General features: G+C 59.9%; 5 protein-coding genes across 7 annotated transcripts; 3 read left to right on the top strand and 2 right to left on the bottom strand.

Annotated features, from left to right (window-relative positions):
• Nucleotides 1-254: 254 nt before the first annotated feature.
• On the top strand, nt 255-6,020 carry LOC137848930 (E3 ubiquitin-protein ligase HUWE1-like; the record flags this gene model as incomplete). The annotated part of the gene is made up of 7 exons (XM_068668422.1): nt 255-316; nt 731-857; nt 1,438-1,593; nt 2,445-2,562; nt 2,663-2,844; nt 4,653-4,843; nt 5,787-6,020. Coding segments are annotated over 7 exons (939 nt in total), but the record flags the coding sequence as incomplete, so codon positions are not given.
• A 693-nt stretch (nt 6,021-6,713) lies between these two features.
• On the top strand, nt 6,714-12,872 carry LOC137848936 (guanine nucleotide-binding protein-like 3-like protein). The gene is given in 16 exon segments (XM_068668430.1): nt 6,714-6,834; nt 6,921-6,958; nt 7,084-7,185; nt 7,265-7,381; nt 7,476-7,547; nt 7,625-7,760; nt 7,835-7,938; nt 8,019-8,163; nt 8,273-8,360; nt 8,806-8,881; nt 8,883-8,984; nt 11,221-11,363; nt 11,452-11,588; nt 11,662-11,792; nt 12,448-12,624; nt 12,722-12,872. Coding segments are annotated over 16 exon segments (1,614 nt in total). The 5' UTR covers nt 6,714-6,821; the 3' UTR covers nt 12,755-12,872.
• Nucleotides 12,873-13,517: 645 nt separating this feature from the next.
• On the bottom strand, nt 13,518-18,598 carry LOC137848931 (inter-alpha-trypsin inhibitor heavy chain H6-like). Its single transcript, XM_068668423.1, is given in 16 exon segments — nt 13,518-13,756; nt 13,759-13,782; nt 13,868-14,239; nt 14,335-14,448; nt 14,542-14,580; nt 14,716-14,739; nt 14,825-14,851; nt 15,008-15,156; nt 15,158-16,146; nt 16,148-16,354; nt 16,428-16,544; nt 16,621-16,784; nt 16,856-17,091; nt 17,162-17,272; nt 18,021-18,175; nt 18,264-18,598. Coding segments are annotated over 16 exon segments (3,009 nt in total). The 5' UTR covers nt 18,354-18,598; the 3' UTR covers nt 13,518-13,565.
• A 1,553-nt stretch (nt 18,599-20,151) lies between these two features.
• Nucleotides 20,152-22,282, top strand: LOC137848934 (non-structural maintenance of chromosomes element 3 homolog). Of its 2 annotated transcripts, none has more exons than XM_068668428.1 (11): nt 20,152-20,240; nt 20,411-20,462; nt 20,552-20,656; nt 20,778-20,841; nt 20,983-21,062; nt 21,151-21,245; nt 21,365-21,444; nt 21,531-21,573; nt 21,645-21,707; nt 21,947-22,061; nt 22,173-22,282. In XM_068668428.1, the coding sequence occupies exons 1-11, from the start codon at nt 20,203-20,205 to the stop codon at nt 22,233-22,235; spliced, it is 798 nt and encodes a 265-aa protein (XP_068524529.1). In that variant the 5' UTR covers nt 20,152-20,202; the 3' UTR covers nt 22,236-22,282. The 2 variants fall into 2 exon arrangements, with proteins under 2 accessions (XP_068524529.1, XP_068524530.1); XM_068668429.1 differs by having other exon boundaries at nt 20,158-20,240; nt 20,414-20,462.
• A 22-nt stretch (nt 22,283-22,304) lies between these two features.
• On the bottom strand, nt 22,305-26,703 carry PFKFB1 (6-phosphofructo-2-kinase/fructose-2,6-biphosphatase 1). 2 transcript variants are annotated; one of them, XM_068668426.1, is made up of 14 exons: nt 26,537-26,703; nt 26,073-26,198; nt 25,900-25,996; nt 25,740-25,806; nt 25,519-25,593; nt 25,337-25,393; nt 25,126-25,247; nt 24,840-25,047; nt 23,458-23,604; nt 23,115-23,219; nt 22,897-23,026; nt 22,735-22,797; nt 22,532-22,596; nt 22,305-22,400 (listed from the first exon to the last, which is right to left on the bottom strand). In XM_068668426.1, exons 1-14 carry the CDS (start codon nt 26,562-26,564, stop codon nt 22,341-22,343), a joined length of 1,350 nt encoding a protein of 449 aa, XP_068524527.1. In that variant the 5' UTR covers nt 26,565-26,703; the 3' UTR covers nt 22,305-22,340. The 2 variants fall into 2 exon arrangements, with proteins under 2 accessions (XP_068524527.1, XP_068524525.1); XM_068668424.1 differs by lacking the exon at nt 26,537-26,703 and adding an exon at nt 26,289-26,445.
• Between the last annotated feature and the right edge of the window lie 900 nt (nt 26,704-27,603).

Consider the following 27,603-nt stretch of genomic DNA (forward strand, 5'->3'; position numbering starts at 1 on the left):
TACTATAGGTTGCTGAACTCGACTACGGGGTGGTGGAACCCTACTATAGGGTGTTGAACTCAACTACGGGGTGGTGGAACCCTACTATAGGGTGTTGAACTCAACTACGGGGTGGTGGAACCCTACTGTAGGGTGTTGAACTCGACTACGGGGTGGTGGAACCCTACTATAGGGTGTTGAACTCAACTACAAGGTGGCAGACCCCAACTGTAGGGTGTTGAACTCAACTACGGGGTGCTGGAACCCAACTGTAGGGTGTTGAACTCAACTACAAGGTGGTAGACCCCAACTATAGGGTGTTGAACCCAACTATAAGGTGGTAGAGCCCAACTTTAGGGCGTTGAACCCAACTACGGGGTGATGGAACCCAACTATAGGGTGTTGGACCCCAACTGTATGGTGCTGAACTCAACTACGGGGTTCTGGAACCCAACTACAAGGTGGTAGAGCCCAACCGTTAGGGTGTTGAACTCAACTACAGGGTGATGGAACTCAACTACAGGGTGCTGAAACCCGACTACAAGGTGGTAGACCCCAACTAATAGGGTGTTGAACCCAACTATAAGGTGGTAGAGCCCAACTGTAGGGTGTTGAACTCAACCACAAGGTGGTGGACCCCAACTTTAGGGTGGTGGATCCCAACTATAGGGTGTTGAACTCAACTACGAGGTGGTGGAGCCCAACTACAAGGTGGTAGAGCCCAACTATAGGGTGTTGAATTCAACTACAGGGTGGTGGAACCCTACTATAGGGTGGTAGACCCCAACTACGGGGTGCTGAACCCCAACTATAAGGTGTTGAACCCTAAATATGGGGTGTTGAACCCCAACCACGAGGTGTCAAACCCCAACTCTGGGGTGGTGGACCCCCTTTGTGGGGCATCAACCCCCCCAAAAAGGTGTTGTAACTCCCAAAAAGGTGTTGAACCCCCAAAAAAGGTGTTAAAACACCCCAAAAAAGCATTGAACCCCCCAAGAAAGGCGTCAAAACCCCCAAAAAAGGCATTGAACCCCCCCCAAAAGCTGTTGAAACCTCAAAAAAAAGCCGTTTAACCCCCAAAAAAGGTGTTGAACCCCCCAAAAAAGGCATTGAACCCCAAAAAAGGTGTTAAAACACCCCAAAACAGCATCGAACCCCCCAAGAAAGGCGTCAAAACCCCAAAAAAGGCATTGAACCCCCCAAAAAAGCTGTTGAAACCTCAAAAAAAAGCCGTTTAACCCAAAAAAAGGCATTGAACCCCCCCCAAAAAGGGGTTGAACCCCCCAAAAAAGGCATTGAACCCCAAAAAAAAGGTGTCAAAACCCCCAAAAAAGGCATTGAACCCCCCAAAAAGCTGTTGAAACCTCAAAAAAAAGCCATTGAACCCCCAAAAAAGGCATTGAACCCCCAAAAAAGGGGTTGAACCCCCCAAAAAGGGGGTTGAACCCCCCCAAAAAGGTTCGGGACCCCCCAAAAAATGTCGCCGACCCCAAATTTTTGGGCCGCAGGTACACGGACATGGAGAGCGAGGATTACCACTTCTACCAGGGCTTGGTCTACCTGCTGGAGAACGACGTCTCCACCCTGGGCTACGACCTCACCTTCAGCACCGAGGTGAGCAGGGAGGGGGGGGGACACAAATTTGGGGGCGCCACCCCCTTTTGGGGGACGCCACCCAATTTTGGGGACGCGGGGACACCCCAAAATCCGGCTCCCCAGCACCCTACACCTCCCTTGGGTCTCCTTGGGTTGCTCCTGGGGGTGTCCCCTCTTCTCTAGGGGTGTCCCCTCTTTTTTGGGGGTGTCCCTTCTGTCCTGGGGGTGTCCCCTATTTTCTGGGGGTGTCCCCAGGGGGGACACCGATGTGGGGGACACCACCCCCTTTTGGGGACACGGGGACACCCCAAAATCCGGCTCCCCAACACCCTACACCTCCCTTGGGTCTCCTCGGGTTGCTCCTGGGGGTGTCCCCTCTTTTTTGGGGGTGTCCCCTCTTTTTTGGGCGGTGTCCCCAGGGAGGACACTGATGTAGGGGACACCACCCCCTTTTGGGGGACACCACCCCCTTTTGGGGACACGGGGACACCCCAAAATCCAGCTCCCCAACACCCTACACCTCCCTTGGGTCTCCTTGGGTTGCTCCTGGGGGTGTCCCTTCTTCTCTGGGGGTGTCCCCTTTTTTGGGGGTATCCCTTCTGTCCTGGGGGTGTCCCCTCTTTTTTGGGAGTGTCCCCTTTTTTCTGGGGGTGTCCCAGGGGGGACACCACCCCCTTTTGGGGACGCGGGGACACCCCAAAATCCGGCTCCCCAGCACCCTACACCTCCCTTGGGTCTCCTTGGGTTGCTCCTGGGGGTGGTTGCTCCTACTTTGGGGGTGTCCCCTCTTCTCTGGGGGTGTCCCCTCTTTTTTGGGGGTGTCCCCTGGATTTCGGGGCTGTCCCCTTCACCCCCCCGGCCGCCCCCAGGTGCAGGAGTTTGGGGTGTGCGAGGTGCGGGACCTGAAACCCAACGGAGCCAACGTGCTGGTGACGGAGGAGAACAAGAAGGAGTACGTCCACCTCGTCTGCCAGATGCGCATGACCGGTGAGTTTTGGGGTCTTTTTGGGGTCTTTTTGGGGTCTTTTTGGGGTTTAGGGGGTGTCACAGCCCCAAAATCCCCCTGAGCACCCTGCCCGTCCCGCAGGAGCCATCAGGAAGCAGCTGGCCGCCTTTTTGGAGGGTTTCTACGAGATCATCCCCAAGCGCCTCATCTCCATCTTCACGGAGCAGGAGCTGGAGCTGCTCATCTCGGGGCTGCCCACCATCGACATCGACGACCTCAAGGCCAACACCGAGTACCACAAGTACCAGGGCAACTCCATCCAGGTGGGTTTTACCCCAAAAAAAAACCCTAAATATCCTCCTGGGGGAGGTTCTGGGGGTAAACACCAGGGTGACGCCATCCCGGTGGGTTTTACCCCAAAAAAAACCCTAAGCATCCTCCTGGAGGAGGTTTTGGGGACAAACAGCAGGGTGATTCCATTCAGGTGGGCTTCACCCCAAAAAAAAACCCCAAACATCCTCCTGGAGGAGGGTTTTTGGGGGCAAACACCAGGGCAACTCCATCCATGTGGGCTTCACCCCAAAAAAAACCCTAAGCATCCTCCTAGGGGAGGGTTTTTGGGGGCAAACACCAAGGTAATTCCATTCAGGTGGGCTTCACCCCAAAAAAAAATCATACAAGTCCTCCTGAGGGAGAGTTTTAGGGGGTAAAAATCAGGGCAATTTCATGCAGGTGGGCTTCACCCTCCAAAAAAAAAACCCTAAATATCCTTCTGGGGGAGGTTCTGGGGGTAAACACCAGGGCAACTCCATCCAGGTGGGTTTTACCCCCAAAAAAAACCCTAAACATCTTCCTGGGGGAGGTTATGGGGGAAAACACCAGGGTGACGCCATCCAGGTGGGTTTCACCCCCCCAAAAAATCCTACAAGTCCTCCTGAGGGAGAGTTTTAGGGGGTAAAAATCAGGGTGACTCCATCCAGGTGGGTTTTACCCCAAAAAGAAAACCCTAAATATCCTCCTGGGGGTGGTTATGGGGGCAAACACCAGGGTGACGCCATCCAGGTGGGTTTTACCCCAAAAAAAACCCTAAACATCCTCCCAGGGGAGAGTTTTTGGGGGCAAACACCAAGGTGACTCCATCCAGGTGGGCTTCACCCCAAAAAAACCCTAATCATCCTCCCAGGGGAGGGTTTTTGGGGACAACTAGCAGGGCAACTCCATCCAGGTGGGTTTTACCCCCAAAAAAACCCCTAAACATCCTCCTGGGGAAGGTTTTTTTTGGGGCAAACACCAGGGTGACTCCATCCAGGTGGGCTTCACCCCAAAAAAGAATCCTACAAGTCCTCCTGAGGGAGAGTTTTAGGGGGCAAACACCAGGGTAACTCCATCCAGGTGTGCTTCACCCCAAAAAAAACCCTAAACATCCTCCTGGAGGAGGGTTTTTGGGAGCAAACACCAGGGTGACTCCATCCAGGTGGGTTTCACCCCCCAAAAAACCCCAATCATCCTCCCGGGGGAGGGATTTTGGGGGCAAACACCAAGGTAACTCCCTCCAGGTGTGCTTCACCCCCAAAAAAAACCCTAAACATCCTCCTGGGGGAGGTTCTGGGGGCAAATACCAGGGTGATTCCATCCAGGTGGGCTTCACCCCAAAAAAAAACCTTTAGCATCTTCCCGGGGGAGGGTTTTTGGGGGCAAACACCAGGGTGATTCCATCCAGGTGGGCTTAACCCCCCAAAAAAACCCCAATCATCCTCCCGGGGGAGAGTTTTTTGGGGTAAACACCAGGGTAACTCCATCCAGGTGGGCTTAACCCCCCCAAAAAACCCCAAACATCCTCCTGGAGGAGGGTTTTTGGGGGAAAACACCAGGGTAACTCCATCCAGGTGTGCTTCACCCCAAAAAAAACCCTAAACATCCTCCCGGGGGAGAGTTTTTGGGGGCAAACACCAGGGTGATTCCATCCAGGTGGGCTTCACCCCAAAAAAAAAAAAAATAAGTATTGTCCCAGGAGAGGGTTTTTGGGGGCAAACACTAGGGTAACTCCCTCCAGGTGTGCTTCACCCCCAAAAAAACCCCAATCATCCTCCCGGGGGAGGGTTTTTGGGGTGACGAGGCTTCCGCCCCACAGATCCAGTGGTTCTGGCGGGCGCTGCGCTCCTTCGACCAGGCGGACCGCGCCAAATTCCTGCAGTTCGTGACGGGGACGTCCAAGGTTCCCCTGCAGGGTTTCGCCGCCCTGGAGGGCATGAACGGCATCCAAAAATTCCAAATCCACCGCGACGACCGCTCCACCGACCGCCTGCCCTCGGCGCACACCTGGTGGGGACAAAGGGGGACAAACGGGGACGCGGGGGGGGCGGGAGGGGGCGTGGGGGGACGGGGAGGGATGGGGAGGGAGGGGTTGGGGAGGGGATGGGGGGATTTGGGGATGTGGGGATGGGATATGGGGACACTATGGGGTGGGACAGGGGGATATGGGGACAGGGGACAGAGGAGTGGGACGTGGGGATGGGGGACATGGGGATATGGGGACACAGTGGGGTGGGACAGGGGGATATGGGGACAGGAGATAGAGGGGTGGGATGTGGGGATGGGGGACATGGGGATATGGGGTCAGGGGACATAGGGATAGGGACATGGGGATATGGGGACACAGTGGGGTGGGACAGGGGGATGTGGGGACACAATGGGGTGGGAGAGGGGGATATGGGGACAGGGGACAGAGGGGTTGGATGTGGGGATAGGGGATATGGGGTCAGGGGACATATGGATAGGGGACATGGGGATATGGGGATGGGATATGGGGACAATGGGGTGGGACAGGATGGGGATGACATGGGGGTATGGGGTCAGGGGACATAGGGATGGGGGACATGGGGACACAATGGGGTGGGATGGGGATATGGGGACGGGACAGAGGGGTGGGACGTGGGAATGGGGACATGGGGGGTATGGGGTCAGGGGACATAGGGGTGGGGGACATGGGGATATGGGGAAGGGATATGGGGACACAATGAGGTGGGACATGGGTATGGGGATAGGGGACATGGGGACACAATGGGGTGGGACATGGGGATATGGGGACACAATGAGGTGGGGACATGGGGACGGGCCCACAAGGACAAGGCCAGGACTTGGGCTGAGGACAGAAGGACACGGGGAAATGGGGCTGGGGGGGGCACCAAGTGGGGGTCACAGTGAGATGCCAGGGGGCCCCCCCATTAACCCACCTCCCCCCCCCATTAATCCCACCCCCCCCCAGCTTCAACCAGCTGGACCTGCCGGCCTACGAGAGCTACGAGAAGCTGCGGCAGATGCTGCTCTTGGCCATCCAGGAGTGCTCCGAGGGCTTCGGGCTGGCGTAGCGCCCCCCCCCCCCCCCATCCCCTCTCCGGCCCCCCCCCGCCCCCCCCCCCCACCAACCCCGGGCCCACCCCACCCCGGCGCGGACGAGAGATGGCTATAAATATATATATATATTTTTTGGTTTCGTTGAGCTTTTTTTTTTTGTTTTTATTTTGTTTTTTTCCTTCCCCCCCCCCCCCCCCCCTTCATCCTCTCCGTTGCCCCCCCCCCTCTTCCCGCCCCCTTCCTTTCTTCTCCTCGGTTTTTGCTCTTTTTTGTGAGGTTTGAGGTTTTTTTTTTGGGGGGGGGGTGGCTTAGAGGGGAGGGGCCCTGCCCATGGGGGGGGGGAAGGGGGAGGGGGGGGCAAATTTAGGGGAGGGGGGGGGACACAGAAGCCTCCCCCCCCCACCCCCCAACAATTAAAATTATATATAAGTGGCGGCTCGGCCCCTCCTCCCCCCCACCCCAAAGTGAGCGAAAAACGTTAAAAAAAGGAAAAAAAGAAAAAAAAAAAAAAAGGAATAAAAAAAGTGCACTCTTGGTAAGGGCAGTTCCGGTCGTTCTTGGGGGGCGCCATCTTGTGGCGGCGGGTCGGGGCGGCCGCCATCTTGGGTGTGGCCGTGTCCCTGGGTGCCTGTTACTATAGCGACGCCGCCATCTTGGGTGGGTCGGTGCGGGCGCCATCTTGGGTGTGGCAGTGCCCTGGGTGCCTGTCACCATGGTGACGCCGCCATCTTGGGTGTGGCGGCGTCGCTAGGGGGCGTGGTTGTTCCGCCTCAGGCGCCATCTTGGTAGTGGCGGCGCCATCTTGGGTGAGGCCCACCACCCCTCAGTGACGTCATCTAAGTGGGCGGGGTCACGAGCGAAAGGGGCGTGGCTAAAGCTATCCCGTCGCGCCGGAAGTGACGCCAGCAGCGCGCCCAGAGGGCAGGAGAGCGGCGTGGGGGCGGCCATGACGCGGTCCCGTGCGTCCCGGGGGGGTTTTGGGGGGCTCTGGGGGGGGGGGTCTCGGGGAGGGGCTCCCCCCCCGTAACGCTGCCGCTCTCCGCAGGGCGCCAGGTGGAGGCCGCCCGCAAGAAGCGGCTCCAGGTGAGCCCCAAGGCAGGGAGGCCCCGGCACCCCCCAGAATGGTGTTTGTGCCCCCCCCAAACTGGGCCTGGGACCCCCAAAAAGTGGGTTTCTCACCCCAAAAAAATGGACTCCTCCTCCCCTAGGGCAAAGCCGCGAAGGCAGCAGGGAAAAAGGACCCCGGGGTGCCGCAGCTCGGCCGCTTCGCCGCCCACATCCAGCAGCAGAATGAGAGAAAGCAGAAAAGGGTAAGAACAAAAAATATAAATTAATAAATAAAAGGGGATTTTTTGGGGTGAATTCCCCCAAAACAACCCCTCCCCGCAGGCGGCCGAGGCGCGGCGGCGGCAGGAGGAGGCGCGGGGCGCGGAGCTGGGCCGGCGGCGGAGCCTGGCGGGGCTGCAGCACGACGCCCTGCGGCGGCAGCGAGACTTCGAGCGCAAGGTAGGGGGAATTTTGGGGTGGGGGGCACCCCCAAATCACCCCCCCTCAATATTTTGGCTGCCCCCCCCACCTATTAACCTGTGTTGTCCCCCAGGAGGTGACAGCAGCCCAGCCGGACGCTCAGGACGAGGCCTCGCTGCGGCAGTACGGGCGGGAGCTGCGCAAGGTGAGCATTAATTTGGGGTGTTTTAGTTTTTTTTGGGGTTTTCTCGCTCTATGCTGAGCCCCCCGAGTCTTCCACAGGTGCTGGCAGCCTCCGACGTGGTGCTGGAGGTGCTGGACGCCCGAGACCCCCAGGGCTGCCGCAGCCCCCAGCTGGAGGCCGCCGTGCGCCGTGCCGGCGCCCGCCAGCGCCTGGTGCTCGTCCTTAATAAAATCGGTAAAATTGGGGGGGGTTTAGGGGGGCTGGGGGGGGCGCACAGAGCCCCCCCGGTGACGTTTTTGTCCCCGCAGACCTGGTGCCGCGGGACGTGGTGGCGGCGTGGCTCAAGTACCTGCGCGCCGAGTTCCCCACCGTGGCCTTCAAGGCGTGCACGCAGCAGCAGAGCCGCAACCTGGTGGGGGCAACACGGAAATTTGGGGGAAAAAAAGGGGAAATTGGGTGTTTTCTCGTGACCCTGTGGTGTTTTCCGTGCAGAAGCAGAGCCGGCTGCCGGTGACCACAGCCCCCGAGGAGGTGCTGGCTGGGGGGGGCAGCGTGGGGGCCGACTGCCTGCTGCGGGTGCTGGCCAACTACAGCCGCTCGCGGGAGGTGAAGACGGCCATCACCGTGGGTGTCGTGGGTGAGCGGGGCTCGGGGGGGGGGCGGGCAGCACAGCGGGACCCCCCCCTATTTTATTTCCCCTCCCCGATCCCTAATTTCTCCTTTTTTCCCCAAAAAAATCCCTTCAGGATACCCCAACGTGGGCAAGAGCAGCCTCATCAACAGCCTGAAGCGGAGCCGGGTGTGCGGGGTGGGGGCGACGCCGGGGGTCACCAGGTAAGCCCCGCCCCCGGGTGGGAGGAGCTTGGGCTGGCCCCGCCCCTGTGGGAGGAGCTTGAACTGGCCCCGCCCCCTCCCTTGGGGCTGGCCCCACCCCTTTGTGGGCGTGGCCTTGATGTGGCCCCGCCCCTTTGTAGTGGCTCCTTCCCTTTTATGGGTGAGTCCTGTATGTGGCCCCGCCCCTTTTGTGGGCGTGGCCTTGATGTGGCCCCACCCCTTTGTGGTGGCTCCTCCCCCTGTGGGCGTGGCCTTTGTTTGACCCCGCCCCTTTGTGGGCGTGGTCTTTTATGTGGCCACGCCCCTTTGTAGTGGCTCCCCCCTTTTATGGGTATGTCCTGCATGTGGCCCCGCCCACTTTGTAGTGGCTCCTCCCCTTGTGGGCGTGGCCTTTGTGTGGCCCCGCCCCTTTGTGGGCGTGTCCTTGACGTGGCCCCGCCCCCAGGTGCCTGCAGGCGGTGCAGCTGGACCGCCACATCCAGCTGCTGGACTGCCCCGGCGTCGTCATGGAAACGGGCGCCCCCCCCCGCCGCCGCCCCCCTCAGGGGGGCCCTGGCCCCCCAGCGCCTCAAGGACCCCCTGGGCCCCGCCGCCGCCATCCTGCACCGCTGCCCCCCCCAGCAGGTGGGCGTTGGGGGGGGTTGGGGGTGGCCGGGGGGGGGCTCAGAACTTTTGGTGTTGAGTTTGGGGGGGGGTTTGGCCCCACTGGGGGGGGGTTGGGGGGTTTCGGCCCCATTGTTGGGATGGTTGGGGGTGTCTGGGGGGGTTCAGACCCGTTGCTGGGGGGTTTGGGGGATTTTGGACTTATTAGTAGGGGGTTTTGGGGGTGCTGGGGGGAGGTCAGCCCCACTATTGGGGGGTTGGGGGTGGCCGGGGGGGGTTCAGACCTTTTGGGGTTCGGGTTTGGGGGGGGTTTGGCCCCATTGGGGGGGATTTGGGGGGTTTTGGCCCCATTATCGGGTGTGTTGGGGGTATTAGGGGGGGTTTGAGGGGTTTCAGACCCATTATTGGGGGGGTTGGGGGTGTCCAGGGGGGGGATCAGACCCATTGGTGTGGGGTTTGGGGGGGGTTTGGCCCCATTATGGGGGGATTGGGGGGTTTCGGCCCCATTATTGGGGGGGTTGGGGGTGTTGGGGGGGGGTTCGGACCCATTGCTGGGGGGTTTGGGGGGAGGTTGGACCCATCAGTGGGAGGGTTTGGGGGTGTTGGGGGGGGGTCAGCCTCATTTCTGGGGGGTTTGGGGGGTTTCAGCCCCATTATTGGGGGGGTTGGGGGTGGCCGGGGGGGCTCAGACCTTTTGGGGTTCAGGTTTGGGGGGTTTTGGCCCCATTGGGGGGGGTTTGGGGGGTTTCGGCCCCATTATCGGGTGTGTTGGGGGTATTGGGGGGGGGGTGGAGGGTTTCAGACCCATTATTGGGGGGGTTGGAGGTGTCCAGGGGGGCTCAGACCCGTTGGTGTGGGGTTTGTGGGGGTTTTGGCCCCATTGGGGGGGGTTTGGGGGGTTTCGGCCCCATTATCGGGGTGGTTGGGGGTATTAGGGGGGGTTTGAGGGGTTTCAGACCCATTACTGGGGGGGTTGGGGGTGTCCAGGGTGGGCTCAGTCCCATTGGTGTGGGGTTTGCGGGGGGTTTGGCCCCATTGGGGGGGGGGTTGGGGGGTTTGGGCCCATTATCGGGGGGGTTGGGGGTATTGGGGGGGGTTCAGCCCCATTGTTGGGGGGTTTGGGGGGGTTCGGACCCATTAGTGGGGGGGCTGGGGGGGCTTAACCCCATTGCTCTGGGGTTTGGGGGGGCTTTGGCCCCATTATTGGGGGTTTGGGGGGTTTAGCCCAATTTCTGGGGGGTTTTTGGGGGTTCGGACCCAGCAGTGGGAGGGTTTGGGGGTGTTGGGGGGGGTTTCAGACCCATTGCTGGTGGGTTTGGGGGGACTAAACCCCATTGCTATGGGGTTTGGGGAGTGTTTGACCCCATTATTGGGGGTTTGGGGGTGTTGGGGGGGGTCAGCCTCATTTCTGGGGGGTTTGGGGGGTTTCAGCCCCATTATTGGGGGGGTTGGGGGTGGCCGGGGGGGGGCTCAGACCTTTTGGGGTTCAGGTTTGGGGGGGGTTTGTCCCCACTGGGGGGGGGTTTGGGGGGTTTCGGCCCCATTATCAGGGGGGTTGGGGGTATTGGGGGGGGGGTTGGGGGGTTTCAGACCCATTATTGGGGGGGTTGGGGGTGGCCGGGGGGGGGCTCAGACCTTTTGGGGTTCGGGTTTGGGGGGGTTTGGCCCCATTGGGGGGGTTTGGGTGGGTTTGACCCATTATTGGGGGGGTTGGCGGGTATTGGGGGGGCTCCAGCCCCATTGCTGGGGGGTTTGGGGGGGCTCAACCCCATTGATATGGGGTTTGGGGGGTGTTTGGCCCCATTATTGGGGGGGTTTGGGGGTGTTGGGGGGTGTTCATCCCTATTGTTATGGGGTCTGTGGTGTTTGGGGGGTGCTCAGCCCATTTTTATAGGGTTTAGGGTAGTTTAGGGGGGGCTCAGCCCCATTTTTATGGGGTTTAGGTTGTATGGGGGGGCCTCAGCCCCGTTTTTATGGGGTTTAGGGTAATCTAGGGGGGCCTCAGCCCCATTTTTATGGGGTTTAGGGTAGTCTGGGGGGGGCTCAGCCCCATTTTTATGGGTTTGGGGTAGTCTGGGGGGGGCTCAGCCCCATTTTTATGGGGTTTGGGGCTATCAGGGGGGAGTTAACCCTATTTTTATGATATTTGGAGCTGTCGGGGGATGACTCAACCCCATTTTTACGGGGTCTGTCGTGCGTGGTGCCCCCCCCTTTACCCCAACCCTAACAGCGTGACCCCATACGTCCCCCCCCATAGCTGAGCGAGCTCTACGGGGTGCCCCCCTGCGCCGACCCCCGCCAATTCCTCTCCCACTTGGCCCGACGTCAGGGCCGCCTACGGCCGGGGGGGCTCCCGGACCCCCACGCCGCCGCCGTGGCCCTGCTGCACGACTGGACCAGGTGGGTTTAAGGACTGGGGGGGGGGGGGGCAGCACGCCCTCCCCCGTCCCTTAAAAACCCATAAATCTCCCCAAAATTATCTTAACAGTGGGAAAATCTCCTATTACACGCACCCCCCCGAGCGGGACGAGGGGGGGGCGCAGCTGGAGGCGCGGATCCTGCCCGCGTTGGGGCCGGAGCTGGATTTGGAGGCGCTGGAGAGGGGCGACGCCGAGGCGTTAGCAGGTGAGTTTTGGGGTGTCCCCCCCCAAAAAATAAAAATTTATCCCCTTTATGGGGCTTACCTGGATCCCCACAGCTGTCCCCGTGGAGGTGGAGGGCATCGAGATGGCGGCGTGCGGCCCCGAGGAGGAGGAGGAGGAGGAGGAAGGGCAGGAGGAGGCCATGGAGAGGGATGGAGGCGCGGAGGCTGACGGCGACGGGCTGGAGGTGTGGGAAGGGGTTTTTGGGGGGCTTGAAGGGTTTTGGGGGGGCTGTGATGGGTTTTGGGGGTCATGAGAAGGATTTTGGGGGGCCTGAGAAGAGTTTGGGGGTCATGAGAAGGATTTTGGGGGCCTATGAAGGGTTTTGAGGGGATGATGAAAGGTTTTGGGGGCCTATGAAGGATTTTGGGGACCCAAGAAGAATTTTGGGGGCTCGTGAGGGATTTTTGGGGACCCATGAAGGATTTCGGGGTCATGAGGAGGATTTGGGGGGGCCGAGAAGTGTTTGGGGGGCCTATGAAGGGTTTTGAGGGGATGATGAAAGGTTTTGGGGGCCTGTGAAGGATTTTGGAGGGTGGTGAGGGATTTTTTGGGGGTCTATGAAGGATTTTGTGGACCCAAGAAGAGTCTTGGGGGGCTCGTGAGAGATTTTTGGGGGCCCATGAAGGATTTTAGGGTCATGTGAAGGATTTTGGGGGGCCTGAGAAGGGTTTGGGAGGCCTGTGAAGGATTTTGGAGAGTGTTGAAGGATTTTTTGGGGGCCTGTGAAGGATTTGGGGGATTTTGGGCCGTGAAGGATTTTTGGGGCCATGTGAAGGATTTTTGGGGGCCCGTGAAGGATTTTGGGGCGCAGAGGAGGTTTTGATGTGCTTCCCCCCCAGTTCGGCGCGCTGACGGTGGAGCTGAAGCCCCGGGCGAAGCCTGGGGGGGGGCACGGAGGAGGCTGCCCCCCCCCCGCGCCCCCCGTTTGGAAGAAGTGGCCTCGCTGCCCCCCCTGCTGCAGGGCCAGGGGCTGGCGGCCGCGGGCAAGCGGAGGAAAAAGCAGCAAAAAAGAGCAGGTGAGCCAAAAAAAACCTTTTTTTCCCCCAATCCTCACCCCTTTCCCCCCCCCCAAAACGCCCCCATCGGAACCATTTTGTGTGTCCCCCCCCCCAGAAAAAATCGCCACCAAGCTGTCGGAGACGCTGACGGCGGCCATGCAGCTCTGAGGACGGAGGTTTATTGTTAGATTTTTCATTAAAATGGTTAAAAAAAACGAGTTTTGGGATTAAAAACGGTAGAATTGGGGCGTCGAGGTGTCGGGGGGGGGGCCATGGCTTTAGAAGGTTCTGTGGGGGGGGTTGCAGAGAGGTCCCTAATTTTTGGAGGGGGGGTTAGGGGGTTTACCCTCTTGCTGCACCCCAAAAAATGGGGAAATCCTCCCAAAAATGGGGAAATCCTCCCAAAAATGGGGATATTCTCCGTAAAAATGGGGATATTCTCCGTAAAAATGGGGAAATCCTCCCAAAAATGGGGAAATCCTCCCCAAAAATGGGGAAATTCTCCCAAAAATGGGATATCCTCCCTAAAAATGGGAAATCTCCCAAAAATGGGGAAATCTTCCCAAAAATGGGGAAATCCTCCATAAAAATGGGGATATCCTCCATAAAAATGGGGAACTCCTCCCAAAAAATGGGGAACTCCTCCTAAAAATGGGGATATCCTCCCTAAAAATGGGGAAATTCTCCCCAAAATGGGGAAATCCCCCCAAAAATGGGGATATCCTCCAAAAAAAAATGGGGAAATCCTGCCAAAAATGGGGAATTCCTCCCAAAAAATGGGGAACTCTTCCCAAAAATGGGGAAATCCTCCCTAAAAATGGGGAAATCCTCCCAAAAATGGGGAAATCCTCCAAAAATGGGGTCACCCACTGCAAATTTTGGGTGGTGATGCTTTGCCCCCCCCCCCCCCGTTTGTTGTTTTTTTATATGTTTTTATTTTGTTGTTTTTTATTCGGTTTTTATACCAAAGGGGGGGCCAGGAAAGCCTGGTATGGCCCCCCCAGCAGCTCCAGCACCTCGGGGCGCGGCACCAGCCAGCAGTGCCCGTACCGTGCCCCCCCCGACCCCCCCGGGACCTTTTTGGCCACCAACGTGGCTGTCACCCCCACCTCACCCCGCTGCAGCCGCGCCGTCCCCGGCGTCCCAAAAAAGCCAGCCGGACCCCCCGCAGCCGGCCTGGGGAGAGGGGACACGTTATCACCCCCCCGCCACCCCCAAAAAGGTGGCGAAGGTGCTTTTTTAGGGGGGGGGCAACACTTACCTAAAAGCCCCCCCGATTTTGGGGACAAGCCGGCGCCGTCGGGGATGTAGAAGCCGAGGTGGTCGCGCTGCAGGGCGCCGGGGCGGCCGTAGCGGTGGCGCAGCACCCCAAATCTCAAGTGGGGGCCCAAAAAGAGGTGGAGGCGGCCCCCCCGGCCCACCAGCAGCGTCAGGGGGGGGCGGCGGAGCCGGGCGGGGTGGGAGAAGGGCAAGGAGATGGGGGGGCCCCCCCTGGTGACGTGGATTCGTTGTAGGGTGACGGTGACGGCGGCGGTGCCCACCGAGAGGGTGAGGGCGTCAAGGAAGGTTCGGGGGCGGGAGGGGGCTTGGGGCCACGGTGGGGCCCCCACCAGGTGCCCGTGGACCCTCAGCCCTACAAGGGGGGGGGAAACGGGGTGCCCCCGCCACGTTATTGGGGGTCTGGGGGGGTCCAGGTAGATTTGGGGGGGGTCCCACGCGGGGTCTCACCGAGCTGCTCGTCGGTCAGGAGCTGGAGGACGTCCCCTGGGCGCCCGTCGAGGGTGAAGCAGAGGGGCTGCAGGGCCCCCCCCACGCTGGCCACGAAGTGGGGGTCCCCATCCACTGGGGGGGGGGAGAGAAAGGGGTCAGAGGGGGGCTGAGCGCCCCCCAAATCCACTCCGGTGGCCCCCATCCCGCCCTGATCCCCCCCCCTACCTGAGGCGGAGAAGGTGAAGAAGGTGGGGCTGGAGGAGGCTGGAGAAAAATGGGGGGGTTGGGGGGGGGCTGAGGACACCCCTGGGCTGTGCCCCCCCCACATTCTGGGGGTTTTTAGGGTGCCTGTGCCCCCCCCCCCATTACAATTGTCCCCACTCCCATCCCTTTACTCACCGCTGTCGACCTCATCTGTGAGGTCTGGAAGAGAAAAAGGGGGGGGGAGCATGGTGTGGTGCCCCCCCCCCAAAAAAAAATATTTAGGGGGTGCGGTGGGGGCTGTTACCTGCGGTGTCTTCATAATCGGGGAGCCCTGCGAGGGGGGAAAGAGGGGGAGGTGAGGTTGGGGGGGCTAAATGGGTTAAATCCCCCAAAAAGGGGGTGATGGGGGGGGGATTTGGGGGTTGGGGGGGGATTTGGGGGTCTGGGGGGGGGATTTGGGGGGTCTGGGGGGGGGGTCTGGGTTCACCTTTGGGGGTGAGGACGGTGTAGACCGTGGGGGGGTCGAGGGACTCGACGAATTCCTCGCCCCCCACCCCCGGAGCCAGCAGCTCGGCCTCGGCCGGCTGCAGCAGCACCGCGTCCCCGGGGCCCCGGGGGGGGCTGAGCGTCCCCCAAAAATGGGGGGCACCCAGAGCTGGGGGGGCCACGGGGCGCGGCGCTGGCGGTCGCCGAAACGTCCCCAAACTGTCCCACGGTGGTGGTGGCAGGGCCCTTGGTTGTCCCCACGCTGCCCGGCGTCACCCGGGGGGTGCCCACGGTGCCGCCGAGCCCCGGGGTGGTGGCGGGGGGGGGTCCCGTCGAGCCCGCGTCCCCCCCCGGCGTCACCACCAGCAGGGCGGTGAGGGGGGTGACAAAACGGTGGCGCAGGGCCAGCTGGGTGGCCTCGGCGGTGAGTTTTTGGCGAGCGGCCGTGCCCTCGGCGCTCAGCCGTGCCCGAAGCAGCTCCCGGATGGTGACGTGCGCCCAAAGGCGCCGCACGAAGCCCCCCAAGAGCTCGGGGGGGTGCTGGGGACAACCGGGGGGCACCTCGGGGACATCGGGGGGCACCTCGGTGGCCGCACGGAGCTCCCCGGTGCCTCCGTGCCCGGCCACGTGGACGCGGAGCCGCTCGGCGCCCGGTTCCAGCCTCCCAGCCACCACCAGCTCGGAGCCTTGGAAATACCCCGGGAAGAGGCGGGGGGCGATGAGGCGGGGGGTCGCACCGGGGTAGGAGAGCTCGACGTGGCGGAGCAGCGGGTTTTCGATCTCCCGAAAAAATTCGGCGAGCTGCGGGGCCACCTCATCCTCCTCGGGGACACGGCGAGCCGTCCCGCCGCTCGCCGCGGCCAAACGGCGCAGCAGGGCCAGGTCGGCGTCCTCCCCGAAAGCCAAAGCGAAAAGGAGGGCGGACGAAGGGGCCAAAACCCGGCGGGCGTTGGAGAGGATGCGGGGGGCTTGCGTCACCCCCACCGTGGGCTCCCCGTCCGTCAGGAGGAGCAGCAGGGGCACGCGGGGCTCCTTGGTGACACCGTGGTGGCGGAGGAGGGCGGCCGCCGCCAGCAGCGCGCGGTCCAGGTCGGTCCCTGTGGGGTTTGGGGATGTTTTTTGGGATGTTTTGGGGATGTTTTGGGGTCGTGGGGGCGTTCTCGTGGCGGTACTCACAGCCATCAGCCTCCAGGGACTCGATGTAGCGGGCGGCGCTGCGGATTTGGGACGTTGTGGCCGGGATGGGGCCGTCCTCGCGCCACACGTGGGGGGCATCGGCGAAGGCCACGAGGTTGAAGCGGTCGTGGGGGCGCAGGGCGCGCAGGATGGATTGCATGGCCGCCTTGGTCTGCGGGCACAGGGGGAGTTAAAGAGGGACACACGGAGAAATGGGGTCTGCGGGGTGCCCCCCGTGCCGCTACCTGCTTGATTTTGGTGCCAGCCATGGAGCCACTGACGTCGATGAGGAAGATGATGTCTTTGGGGATGGGGGGCAGCCCGCTGGGGGCGAAGAAGTGGACGAAGTACCCGTCCTGGAGCTAAGGGATTAAAAAACAGCGATTTAGGGACAACCTCACCCTCACCCTACCCCGTCCCCATCCCTCCCCGCCACACCTCCACGTCCCCCACGGCATCGCGCCGGGCCACGTCGTACTCCACCACGAAGTCCCCGGCCAGCCCGGTGGCGGAGAAAGCCGCCTGCTCCTTCGGGGTGGGGGCGAAGGTGACGTGGGCGCAGTGGGTGCCCTTCTCCACCCCGGCAGCCGGCAGCGCCCGCCCTGTGGTTGGTTACGGTGACATTAGGGTGCTGTCACCTCAATGGAGGGCGTTGTCACCGTGGTGGCCATACCTTGCTGTGGATCAGCAGGGTGGAAGGGCAGCACATGGAGGTCACTGATGCCAGCCCGCTCGGTGATGCTCAGCTCCACGCGGAGCTCGGCCACGATCTGGCGGGGATGGATGGCGACAGCGTAGCGGTAGGCGCCCAAGCGGCGCTGCAGCAGCTCCTCGTAGCATAATTCGAAGGAAATGTCCCCGTTTGATGCCACCGTGGCCGTCACACGGAAGCGTTGGGGCTCCTGCTCCCTGGAGGGTTAGGAAAGGAGCGTCACGGTCCCCCTCGTGCACCCCCATGTCCGCCCTCACCATTGCTCACTTGGTGCCCACGTGCGCGGCCGTCTTGCCCTGCTTGCGGGCTGCCTCGTACAGCTCCTTCGCACGGTGCTTCTCCATCACCTCCGCTGCGTACACCTTGCCAGCGACCGTGCTGGTGGGGAAAAATGATTAAAATGGTGCGCAGTAGCCTCTTTTTCCACAAAAGTGGCCTTTTTTTACACAAAAGTGACCTCTTTTTCCACAGAAGTGGCCTCTATTTCCACAAAAGTTGCCTCTCTTTTCCACAAGTGGCCTCTTTTTCCACAAAAGTTGCCTCTTTTTCCACAAGAGGGGCCTCTCTTTCCACAAAAGTGGCCTCTTTTTCCACTAAAGTTGCCTCTTTTTCCGCAAAAGGGGCCTCTTTTTCCACAAAAGGGGCCTCTTTTTTCCACAGAAGTTGCCTCCTTTCCCACAAAAGGGGCCTCTTCCCACAAAAGTTGCCTCTTCTTCCACAAAAGGGGCCTCTTTTTCCGCAAAAGGGGCCTCTTTTTCCACAGAAGTTGCCTTTTTTTCCACAAAAGTGGCCTCTTTTTCCACAAAAGGGGCCTCTTTTCCACAAAAGTTGCCTTTTTTTCCACAAAAGTGGCCTCTTTTTCCACAAAAGTTGCCTCTTTTTCCACAAAAGGGGCCTCTTTTTCCACAAAAGTTGCCTCTTTTCCACAAAAGGGCCTCTTTTTCCACAAAAGTTGCCTCTTTTTCCACTAAAGTTGCCTCTCTTTCCACAAAAGGGGCCTCTTTCTCCACGACCAAAGCCATAGCGTTGCCCAGCAAGGGGCTGCGGCCATGGCGGTGGCCATGCTGATAACACGTCCCTTCCTCCTCCTCCTCCTTCTCATCCTCCTCCTCCTCCTCCTCCTCACATGGTGAAGTTGGTGATGAAGGCAGCAGGCGACAGATGGAGGTCGAAGGCAGCCTGGCGTGGCGCAGGGTGAGGGTTGTGCATGGCGCAGCGCACCCGGGTGGAGGCGTAGCGCGAGATGATGGCGGAGCTCACGGTGAAGCTGGTCATCAGCAGCTGCGAGGGAAAGGGGTGCATTATGGCAAAATATTCCCCCAACAGCTCAGATTGTGCCCCAAAAATTAATTAATACATCCGTGCTCACCTCCTGGCCAAGGGAAAGGTTCATCACAGGCAGGGCAAGCAGGCAGGGCAGCGCCAAATACCAGGCCAGGATGCGTCCCGGCTCATCCATGTTGCTTTCTCTGCTGCCTTTACTCCTCAACCTTCCCCGGAGCAGCTTTTCCTCCTCTTTTTCTCTTTTAGAGACTACTTTTTTCCACTTTCCTTCTTCCTCCACACCTACAAACGCAGCATTCACTTGAGACAAGCCGGGCTTGTCCACAGGCTGGGGGCTGGAGATACGCCAGTCCCTGCAAGATGAAATAAAAACAAAACGCCAGAAGAACCTGTGTCTTTGAGGCCGGCTATTTTCTTATTTATTTTTCCCTCATGCTTCTTTTTTTTTTCTTTTTTTTTTTTTTTTCCATTTTTTTTTCTTTTCCATGAGCTTAGTTCATCAGTCACTGGGGAAATTCAGGGCAAGCATGAGGCAAAACAGGCTGTTATTAGCCGCCGTAGTGTCATTGGGATATTTATAAGGGCTGAGAGGTGGGAATTGGGTAAAAAAAAGAGGCTGGAAAGGGAAAATTTTTCTATTAAAAGTCATGATTCCAGTGAATCCTTGACTGGGAACCAACATGGCGCCCTGACTGGGACACAAAATGGCACCCTGCTGATGGGGAACTAAGCTAGCACCCAGCTCCTGTAAGAGTGTTTTTTTTAATGTTTTTGCAAAAAAAATGTTACATTTGTTTAGGAAAAAGGAATGTATTTTTGAGAAATTATTGTAGCGACAAGAAAGCTCACAGGACAACCTTGTAAAATGCCAACAACAACCAGACTCCTTCATGGAATTAGGCAAAAATCAGGGTGTCAAGTCAGATAATAGAAGTAACATTAGCACCTCACAGAGTGAAAAATCACAGGAAACTTGAAAAATAAGACACTGGCAACTGAAAGCCATGTTTCTCATGCTCCTAAGCAGGTTTTGCTCCAAATATAACTTTCAAAGACTCATTTTGGAGAATTATAAAGCAGGTTTATTTATTAACAGCGCTGTGTACGTGGGTGGTAATTCCACCAAACACGTACACTTAAGCAAGACAATGAGTACTTATTTATGGTACAGTGATACGTATATTGAGATAATTTTGCAAGAAAGAGCAGGATTTACATTAATGGTTTATCAGAACTAATTATCATATCATCCCTCCTACTTTTGCATGAGCAATACCCTCTTGGTGGTCACACTTTGGGGTCTTTTGATGTAGGCTCTTCTTCACCTCGTGCTTTTCTCCTTTCTATTTTGTGCATGCTCTGTTGTCATTTAACACTTCAGCATTTTTTTTTCCAAAATCAGCTAATTTAATTAAGTTCTACGTTCCTTCTTCAGCCTTGATTTTGTGGCTAGAGCTGAGTTTTATAGATAGATAGATAGATACAGCTTATATGTGTTAGCAATTTAATTTTTTAGTTTAGCATATTTTAGCATATTTTGGTAGCATATTTTGAGTTTAACCTTTATGATTCTATGATAATAACTGATGGCGTCTCAACCACCATTATGGTGCCTTTGCCACAGCCTGAGGTGAGGGGCTTGGCAGCGATCAGGCGCTTTAATACCTTTATTAAAGAAAGGATGGGGGTGAGGTCAGCCACTTTGGGCCTTTTTCGTGCTTTTTTGTGTATTTTTTCTGTTTTATTTCCACACTTGGAGGGATGCTGGTGACAGGGAGCGACCGTTGGCCGCCATTTTCCCTGCCTGAGGTAAAAGCCGCTTCCCGCCTTTTTTCCAAACCCGAGGGGAGGGGGCGCGAGGAACCGCCACCGGCACGCGGCGGGAGAGGGGGGGCGTGGCCAGCGCCTCTCGCCCAATCGCAGCCGGAGGCGGTGACGGGCGGCGGGGCGTAGCCAATGAAAAAGGGCGGGGCGGAGAGGGAAGAGCCAATAAGAGAGCGGGGGCGGGTGCGCAGCCTGCGCGCATGCGCAGCGAGGAGGCGGCCCCCTGTGAGGGGAGCGGGTAATGGCGGAGGGGCCGCGGCCGGCAGCGGGGCCTCGGGGCCGCTCCAACGGCTCCTGGAGGTCCCGGGCTCGGGGGTTCGGGGCTGGGAGAGGGTCGGGGACGGGGAGGGGGGCGATGGGGACCGGCCGGTAGCAGCTTGAGCCCGTGCGGCTCTGCCCTCCCCTCAGCAGCCGGGAGATGTCGCAGAGGAAGCGCAGCAAAGGGGCGGCCTTCAGCCAGGTGAGGAGCGGAGCCCTTGGTTTCTGCCTTGTTTCTCCTGGGGGGTTGTCGTAGTCCGGTTTGTGGCATTTCTGGTTGTTGTCCCGCAGGGGGACGAGGATGACGACGACGATTTTAGCCCGAGCCAGACGCAGACGCACAGCCAGGTGCAGAGGAACCTGGAGAGGCGCTCCCGGGATGAAGTCAACAGGAAGGTGAGGGGACAATCCCTGTCCTGCGGTGGGACAGCTTGACCTTCCTGCGTTTTGCTATTTTATTTACATATTTTATATTTTATTTACATATTTTGGCTGTTTCCCCTTCCTCACCGCGTAGGTGAGTGAGCTGGTTCAGTTCCTGCTAGTGAAGGACCAGAAGAAGATCCCCATCAAGAGAGTCGGTGAGTTTAGGGGAGCTCTGGTCACAGTTTCTGGGGTTGGTCTGGACCTTGCTAAACATTTTGGGGTTGGATCTCTCCAAAAACCTCACCGGATACACGGGGGGTGTCTCAGCATCTCAGCATCCCCCCTGTTCCCTGCAGACATCCTGAAAAAAGTCATCAGGGAATACAAAGACGTCTACTCCGAGATTGTCAACCAGGCAGGCAGGATCCTGCAGCAGGTAGCGGGGGGTTCTCGTGTAGCTGTGGGGTTTGGGATTGGGATTCCCCCCCCCTGCACCCGCTGGATTAAATCTTTGCCTCCTGCAGGTGTTTGGGCTGCAGCTGGTGGAGATTGACACCAAACACCACATCTACATCCTGACCAGCAACCTGCCACGGGTCGAGGGGGAGAACCTGAAGCGGTGAGGGGCTGGCGATGAGGGCGCTGGCATCCTCCGGGTGTTTTCTGGAGGGGGGGGAACGGAGACAGAGCCCCCCAGGTGCCCCCCTCATGTGGGTGACGCTGCTCTCCCCGCCGCAGGGACAACCAGACAGCCAAGCTGGGCCTCCTCACCATCATCCTGAGCTTCATCTTCATGAAGGGCAACTCAGCCAAAGACAGTAAGATATTTTGTGCCCCCTCTGGACCCGAATTTCTCCTTGCCCCCCCCCCTAACCAACTTGCCCCCCCCCTAACTCCTTTCTAGGTGCTGTATGGGAATTTCTCCGCCGGCTCCGGGTGCACCCAGGGTAGGACATTTTGGGGTGGGAGCGGGATTTGTTCCTTCCACACCCCATTAACCCCCCTCCACCACCCCCAGGGAGAAGCACGAGGTGTTCGGGGACGTCAAGAAGCTGGTGACGGAGGAGTTTGTGAGGCAGAAGTGAGTGCGAGGCGGGTGGGGGGGGGTGTTTTTTTGGGGTGGGGGGGCACACAACACCCCGGTGCGCACAGAGCGGCCGCGGCGCTAGTGCCAGCCGGGCCGTTTATACCGCACCGCAGAGAGAAATCACTGCTGTCCCCACACCCGGTGACTCGAGGGGGTGTCACAGGGCTGGGGCATGCTGGACACCCCCCAAGGACCCCCCCAAAACACAGGGTTCACCCCCCTGCTCCCTGCAGGTACCTGGAGATCACCCCCATCCCCCTGACGGACCCCCCCGAGTTCTGTTTCCAGTGGGGGCCACGGGCTGCCAAGGAGACCTCCAAGAAGGACATGCTGAATTTTGTGGCAAAGGTGATTTTTTTTTGTTTTCCTGTATTTTGTTCTTTTTTCCTGCCTTTTGTTTAGGGGGGAGGGCACAACCTGTGTCCCCCCCCCTCATTTTTTGTTGTGTTTCGTCTCCAGATCCAACAAAAGGAACCCAGCTTCTGGACGAGTCAATACAACGAGGCCGAAGCCAACCCCTGAACTTCCCCTTAAATAAAAGTGTATTTTGGGGGTGCTGTGCCCCCCCCCGCTACACGCCAGGCTTGGTGCTTCGTTAAGGCAAGCTTTAATTAGTGGCGGGGGGGCTCAGTAGTGCTCGGGGACGGTGATCAGGGCTTCGGCTGGGGGGCGGCTGACGTCGACGTTCTGTGGTACAAATGGTTTTATGTTTGTGGGGGGGCTCTGCTCACCCCAAAATCTGAATTTTTCATCCCAAAACGTGTCCCCACCGTGGGGGGGGGGCTGTAATTAATCCCCCAAATTCCCCCCTCCCTCACCTGGGGCTTCTCGCGGTGGGTGTTGACCGCCTCCACGTTGAGGAAGATGGATTCCACTTCGCACCCTGATTTAATATGGAGGGGGGGCACAGAAGGGGCGATGTTACAGCCTGGACTGTCCTTTGGGTGGGGGGGGACACCCCAGGGTGCTGTCCCCTCCTTGGGGACATCGGGGGGGGGACACTGGGGGCGTCCCCACTCACCATAAGCCACCGGGGTCAGCTTGAGCACGGTGTGCAGGGGGCAGCGGAGGTAGGGCAGCTCCTCTGGGGGGTGGGAGGAGGAAAAGAAAATTAAGGGGTGGCGGCTATGAAATTGTCCCCAAATGTCCCCGAATTGTCCCCAAAGTGTCCCCACGACCTCACCGGCGCTTTTGTCCAGGAAATAGGCCAGCAGGCAGCGCATGACGGCTTGGTGGCAGATGACCAGCACGTTCTCCTGCCGCTCCAGCTCCATGATGACCGGCTCCAGGCGCTGCACCAGGTCCTCGTAGGACTGGGGGGGAGGGCACGGGGTGCTGAGGGGACCCCAAACCCTGTCACCCCCCTCCCCGTTATTGTCCCCGTGCCCTCGGGGTTGTCACCTCGCCCTTGGGGTAGCGGTAGCGGTATTTGTCCTGGTCGCGTAGGGCGAACTCCTCGGGGTAGCGCTCCTGGATCTCCTCGTAGGTCATCTCCTCGCAGACCCCCTGTGGGGCGGGCGTTACTTTTGGGGTCCCTATGGAGGTTTTGGGGATTGCGGGGAGGTTTTGGGAATCGAGGGGAGGTTTTGGGGATCGAGGGGAGGTTTTGGGGATCGAGGGGAGGTTTTGGGGATAGAGGGGAGGTTTTGGGGATAGAGGGGAGGTTTTGGGGATAGAGGGGAGGTTTTGGGGATCGAGGGGAGGTTTTGGGGGGTTTTGGGGACCCCTGGGGGTGGGCGCTGACCGCGTCGATCTCGTTGAGCGCCTTCCACTGCTCGTAGGGCACCCCCAGCGCCTCGGCCGTCTCGATGGTGCGCTTCATGTGGCTGGTCCACACCTTCAGCTCCCGGATGCTTTGGCTCCGGATGAATTCGGCCAGGGCCTGGGCGTACTGGGAGGGGGGCGGGGCCACGTGAGGCCACGCCCCCCCCCCCAAAAAGGGGGCGGGACGATGTCCTAAATCCCACCCCCCCTTGGTTTGTGGGGTGGGGGCTGGGTCCTTGGCTCCGCCCTTTTGTCCATATGTGTTTGGTGGGGGCGTGGCCTCCGTTAGCCCCACCCCTTTGTGCACAGCCCAGCCAATCAGTCTCAGGGGGGGTGTGGCCTCACTACTAGCCCCACCCCTTAAACCATATTCCTCAATGGGGTGGCTTCTGGGGGCGTGGCCTCATTTAGCCCCACCCCTTCACCACACCCCCAATAGGGTTGTTTGGGGGCGTGGCTTCCTCCATTAGCCACACCCCTTTCCATATATGGGTGGTTGGGGGCGTGGCTTCATCACACCACCCTGATGCCCACCTCCTTATATGGAATTGGGGGCGTGGCCTCATTTAGCCCCACCCCTTCAGCCATGGCCTGACATGGTCTCATGTGGGTGTGGCCTCGTCTAGCCCCACCCCTTCACCCACACCCCCCTATTAGGGTTGGGGGGTGTGGCTTGCTCCATTGGCCACACCCCTTACCATATATGGGTGGTTGGGGGGGCGTGGCCTCAACCCCCCCATTCATCCACTCCTAGGGTAGCTCCTGGGGGCGTGGCTTGATGCCCACCTCCTTATATGGAATTGTGGGCGTGGCCTCATTTAACCTCACACCCCATCCTAGGGCTTCTGGGGGCGTGGCCTCACTTAGCCCCGCCCCTCACTTCCATATTTGGTGCAGCTCCAGGAGGGGGGCGTGGCCATCCCTCCACCTCCTTACCTGGGGTCCTATGAGGGGGGCGTGGCCACCTCCCTTAGCCCCACCTCCATATTCAGATTAGCCGTTTGGGGGCGTGGCCTGTTCATTTAGCCCCGCCCCTCACTTCCATATTTGGTGCAGCTCTAGGAGGGGGGGCGTGGCCAACCCTCCACCTCCCTACTTGGTATCCTGGGGGGGGGTTATCCCTTAGCCCCACCCCTCCACTTCCATATTTAGTCTGTGGGGGCGTGGCCTTCCCTTTAGCCCCACCCCCCTCCACTTCCATATTTGGACACATCCAGGGGGGCGTGGCCATTTCCCTTAGCCCCACCCCCATCCCTCCATACCACCCCACAGCAGCCTGATTATGCATGTGCAGGGGGGGCGTGCCCTTCCCCGAAGCCCCGCCCCTTTGTGGGCGTGGCTTCTCCCCCTAACCCCGCCCACCTGGCGCCCTCGTGGGGAGAGCCCGGCGTCGCCGCCGATGCGTCCCCGCAGGTTGAGCTGGCTCTCGCCGTGGCGGCTCAGGTAGATGGCGCGCGGCGTGACGTGCGTGTTCATCAGGTAGTACACCGTGCGGCTCTGCACGTGGCCCTGCACCCGGTTCGCCAGGTACCGCACGCCCACGTCGAAGATCTTGATGTAAGACAACCCGCTGCGCACCCAAATATTAACGATGTTTCCCCAAATTATTCGTTTTTGGGGTTTTTTGGGGTGTAAAGCGCGGCGTCACCTGTCCAGCTGCTCGTCCAGCGGCTCGTAGGTGGCTTTGTAGCACTCGATGCGCTGCAGGAAATCGGCCACCACCTCCTCGGGGGCGCAGCCCTTGTAGTCGGGGCTGCTCAGCTTCACTTGCTGGGGGAGCAGAAAAGTGTGGGGGGGTTATTTTTGGGGGTCGGGGCACGCTTTTTTTTGGGGTACGGGAAGGGGAGCTCCCTCCTCACCTTGATGTTCTCCTCGATGATGGCAGGGTCGTCGCAAATGGACTCGACGAACAGGACCTGGAGGGGAAAGGGGATGTCCCCACGGTGCCAGTGCCCCCCCCCGAAAGCTGTGAGCACCCTGAAACAGTGCCATGAGCCCCCCCCAAATCCTCAGACCGCCCCCCCCAAATCACTCCCATCACCTTGTAGCCGTTCTCTCTTGCGAACTGCAGGATGAGGGCTCGGCGCTCTCGCGTGGTGTTGGTGGCATCAAAAACCTGAGGTTGGGGGGCACATTGAAGCCCAGGGGGGTTGTTAAACGCCCTGGGGGGATAAATTTGCCCCCTGGGGGGATAAATTTACCCCCTGGGGGGCTAATTTGCCCCTTGGGGGGGTAATTTGCCCTATTGTGGGGTTGCCTTACTGCCACTTGCCCCTCTTCAGAGCTCAGGTAGGTGCGGACATCCTGGAGGGCAGCCAGCGCGCACTGCCTGGGGAGGGTTTTTTTTTAGGTTGGGGGCATCAGCTGGTGCCCCTCCCTTCCAAATTACTCCCCCCACCCTTATTTATTCCCCCCCCCATACCTGCGGATGTGCATGGCCTCCTCGTTGTCGTGGCGGAAGAACTCGTAGCTCTTGTAGCTCTGCACCGCCTCGCGCCGGTACTGCCCCACGTTAAACACTGCAAGGGGGGGGCACGAGCATTTAGGGGACACCCCCAAATCGTGCGTCCCCCCCCCAAAAAAAAGAATACTCACCCCGTGTCGGCATCCCGATCCAGTTGAGGTAGCGGGTGAGCTTGCGGGAGATGTAGGTCTTGCCCCGAGCCGGCAGCCCCACCAGGATCACCATGGTGGGGCAGTTGGTGAATTGGGGTACGGTGGCTGAAAAAGGGGGGTGGGGGGACAAAGTTTAGGGGGGGCTGCGGCGGATCAACACCCCCGCAGCCCCCTAAAATCCCCCCCAAAACTCACACCCCCGCCGCCGCAAGCGGTGGGAGCTGAGGGGGACCCAAACTTTCTGCAGGGGGTTCTGCGTCAGCTGGCCCGCCGGTGCCACCGCCATGGCTCTGCCCTCTGTCCCCGCCGCCGGTCAGTGTCCCCATGGCCTCGTGTCCCCCCCCCATTTAACCAACCCCTTCCCCCCCCCTTTAAACAAACACCCCCTCCCTTAAACAAACACCCCCCTCCCTTAAACAAATAACCCCAAACTCAGCCCATACCTGGGATTTTGGCCGATTTCTCCTCCATGCTGGCCCCGGGGGGGGGACCGGACGGTGGCCCCGGGGAAGGTCGGAGGTAACGCTACACCCTGGCCGCCCGCCGGGCACGGACACGGCAGCTGGGACGAGCCTGGGGGGGGGACCTGGCCCTCCCCCTGGGGTGCTGGCACCGAGTCCCTGGGGCTCCCCATCCCGTCCCCGGGGGGGTTTTGCTCCTCCTGGTGCTCCCTGGGGGTCCTGAGCCCCATTTTTGGGGGTCCTGAGCCCCATTTTTGGGGGTCCCATGTCTGCCCCCCCCCCCCCAGGGGTCCCTATCCTGAATCTTTTGGGGTCCTCATCTCCTGGGGGGGGCCCCCCTTAACCCTGCTGTCCCCCTGCCCCCCCAGCCTCACGGGGGTCCCCCCCCATGGCCCCACTGTGGGGGTCCCAAGTGCAAATCCAGGGGGGTTCCCCCCCCCCACACACCCCTAGGGGTCTCCCCCCCCCCCGGGGTCCCGACGCCGTCCCCTGCAGCCGCTCGGCTCCATTCGGGTTCTTTCGGCTCCGTTCGGGTTCGTTCGGCTCCGGCCATCGTCGCTCGGCCCCGTTCGGGTTCTTTCGGCTCCGCTCGGCTCCATTCGGATTCTTTCGGCTCCCTTCGGGCTCCGCCAATCGCCGCTCGGCTCCTCCCGTCGCCCCTCGGCTTGGCCCCGCCCACCGCCCTTCGGCTGCGCTCCTCGCCCCCTCGGCTCCGCCTATCAGCGCTCAGCTCTGGCTGGCCCCGCCCACCACCGCCCACGGCCCGCCCCCGCTCGGCTCCGTTCGGCTCCGTCCGCCTCCATTCGGCTCCCTTCGGCTCCTTTCGCCTCCGCTCGGCTCCGTTCGGTTTTGTTCGGCTCCCTTCGGCTCCATTCGTTCCCCTTCGGCTCCGTTCGCCCCCGCTCGGCTCCCTTTGGCTCTGTTCGGCTCCGTTCGTTCCCCTTTGCCTCCCTTCGGCTTTTCTCGGCTCCCTTCGGCTCTTCCATTCGGCTCTTCTCGGCTCCACTCGGTTCCATTCGTTCACGTTCGGCTCCATTCGGCTCAATTCG

This window comes from Anas acuta, unplaced genomic scaffold (genome assembly GCF_963932015.1).
Source record: "Anas acuta unplaced genomic scaffold, bAnaAcu1.1 SCAFFOLD_340, whole genome shotgun sequence".
NCBI classification, from domain to species: domain Eukaryota; kingdom Metazoa; phylum Chordata; class Aves; order Anseriformes; family Anatidae; genus Anas; species Anas acuta.

What these genes read in the sequence shown, in the direction of transcription:
- LOC137848934 (XM_068668428.1), top strand. Translation starts at nt 20,203, where the DNA reads ATGCGCAGCGAGGAGGCGGCCCCCTGTGAGGGGAGCGG. An exon ending in AAGGGGCGGCCTTCAGCCAG is followed by an intron (nt 20,463 to 20,551) that starts GTGAGGAGCGGA and finishes GTTGTCCCGCAG; the next exon opens with GGGGACGAGGATGACGACGA. An exon ending in GGGCAACTCAGCCAAAGACA is followed by an intron (nt 21,445 to 21,530) that starts GTAAGATATTTT and finishes ACTCCTTTCTAG; the next exon opens with GTGCTGTATGGGAATTTCTC.
- PFKFB1 (XM_068668424.1), bottom strand. Translation starts at nt 26,379, where the DNA reads ATGGCGGTGGCACCGGCGGGCCAGCTGACGCAGAACCCCCTGCAGAAA. An exon ending in CAAGAGAGAACGGCTACAAG is followed by an intron (nt 25,394 to 25,518) that starts GTGATGGGAGTG and finishes TTTCCCCTCCAG; the next exon opens with GTCCTGTTCGTCGAGTCCAT. An exon ending in GCTGACCCCGGTGGCTTATG is followed by an intron (nt 22,597 to 22,734) that starts GTGAGTGGGGAC and finishes ATATTAAATCAG; the next exon opens with GGTGCGAAGTGGAATCCATC.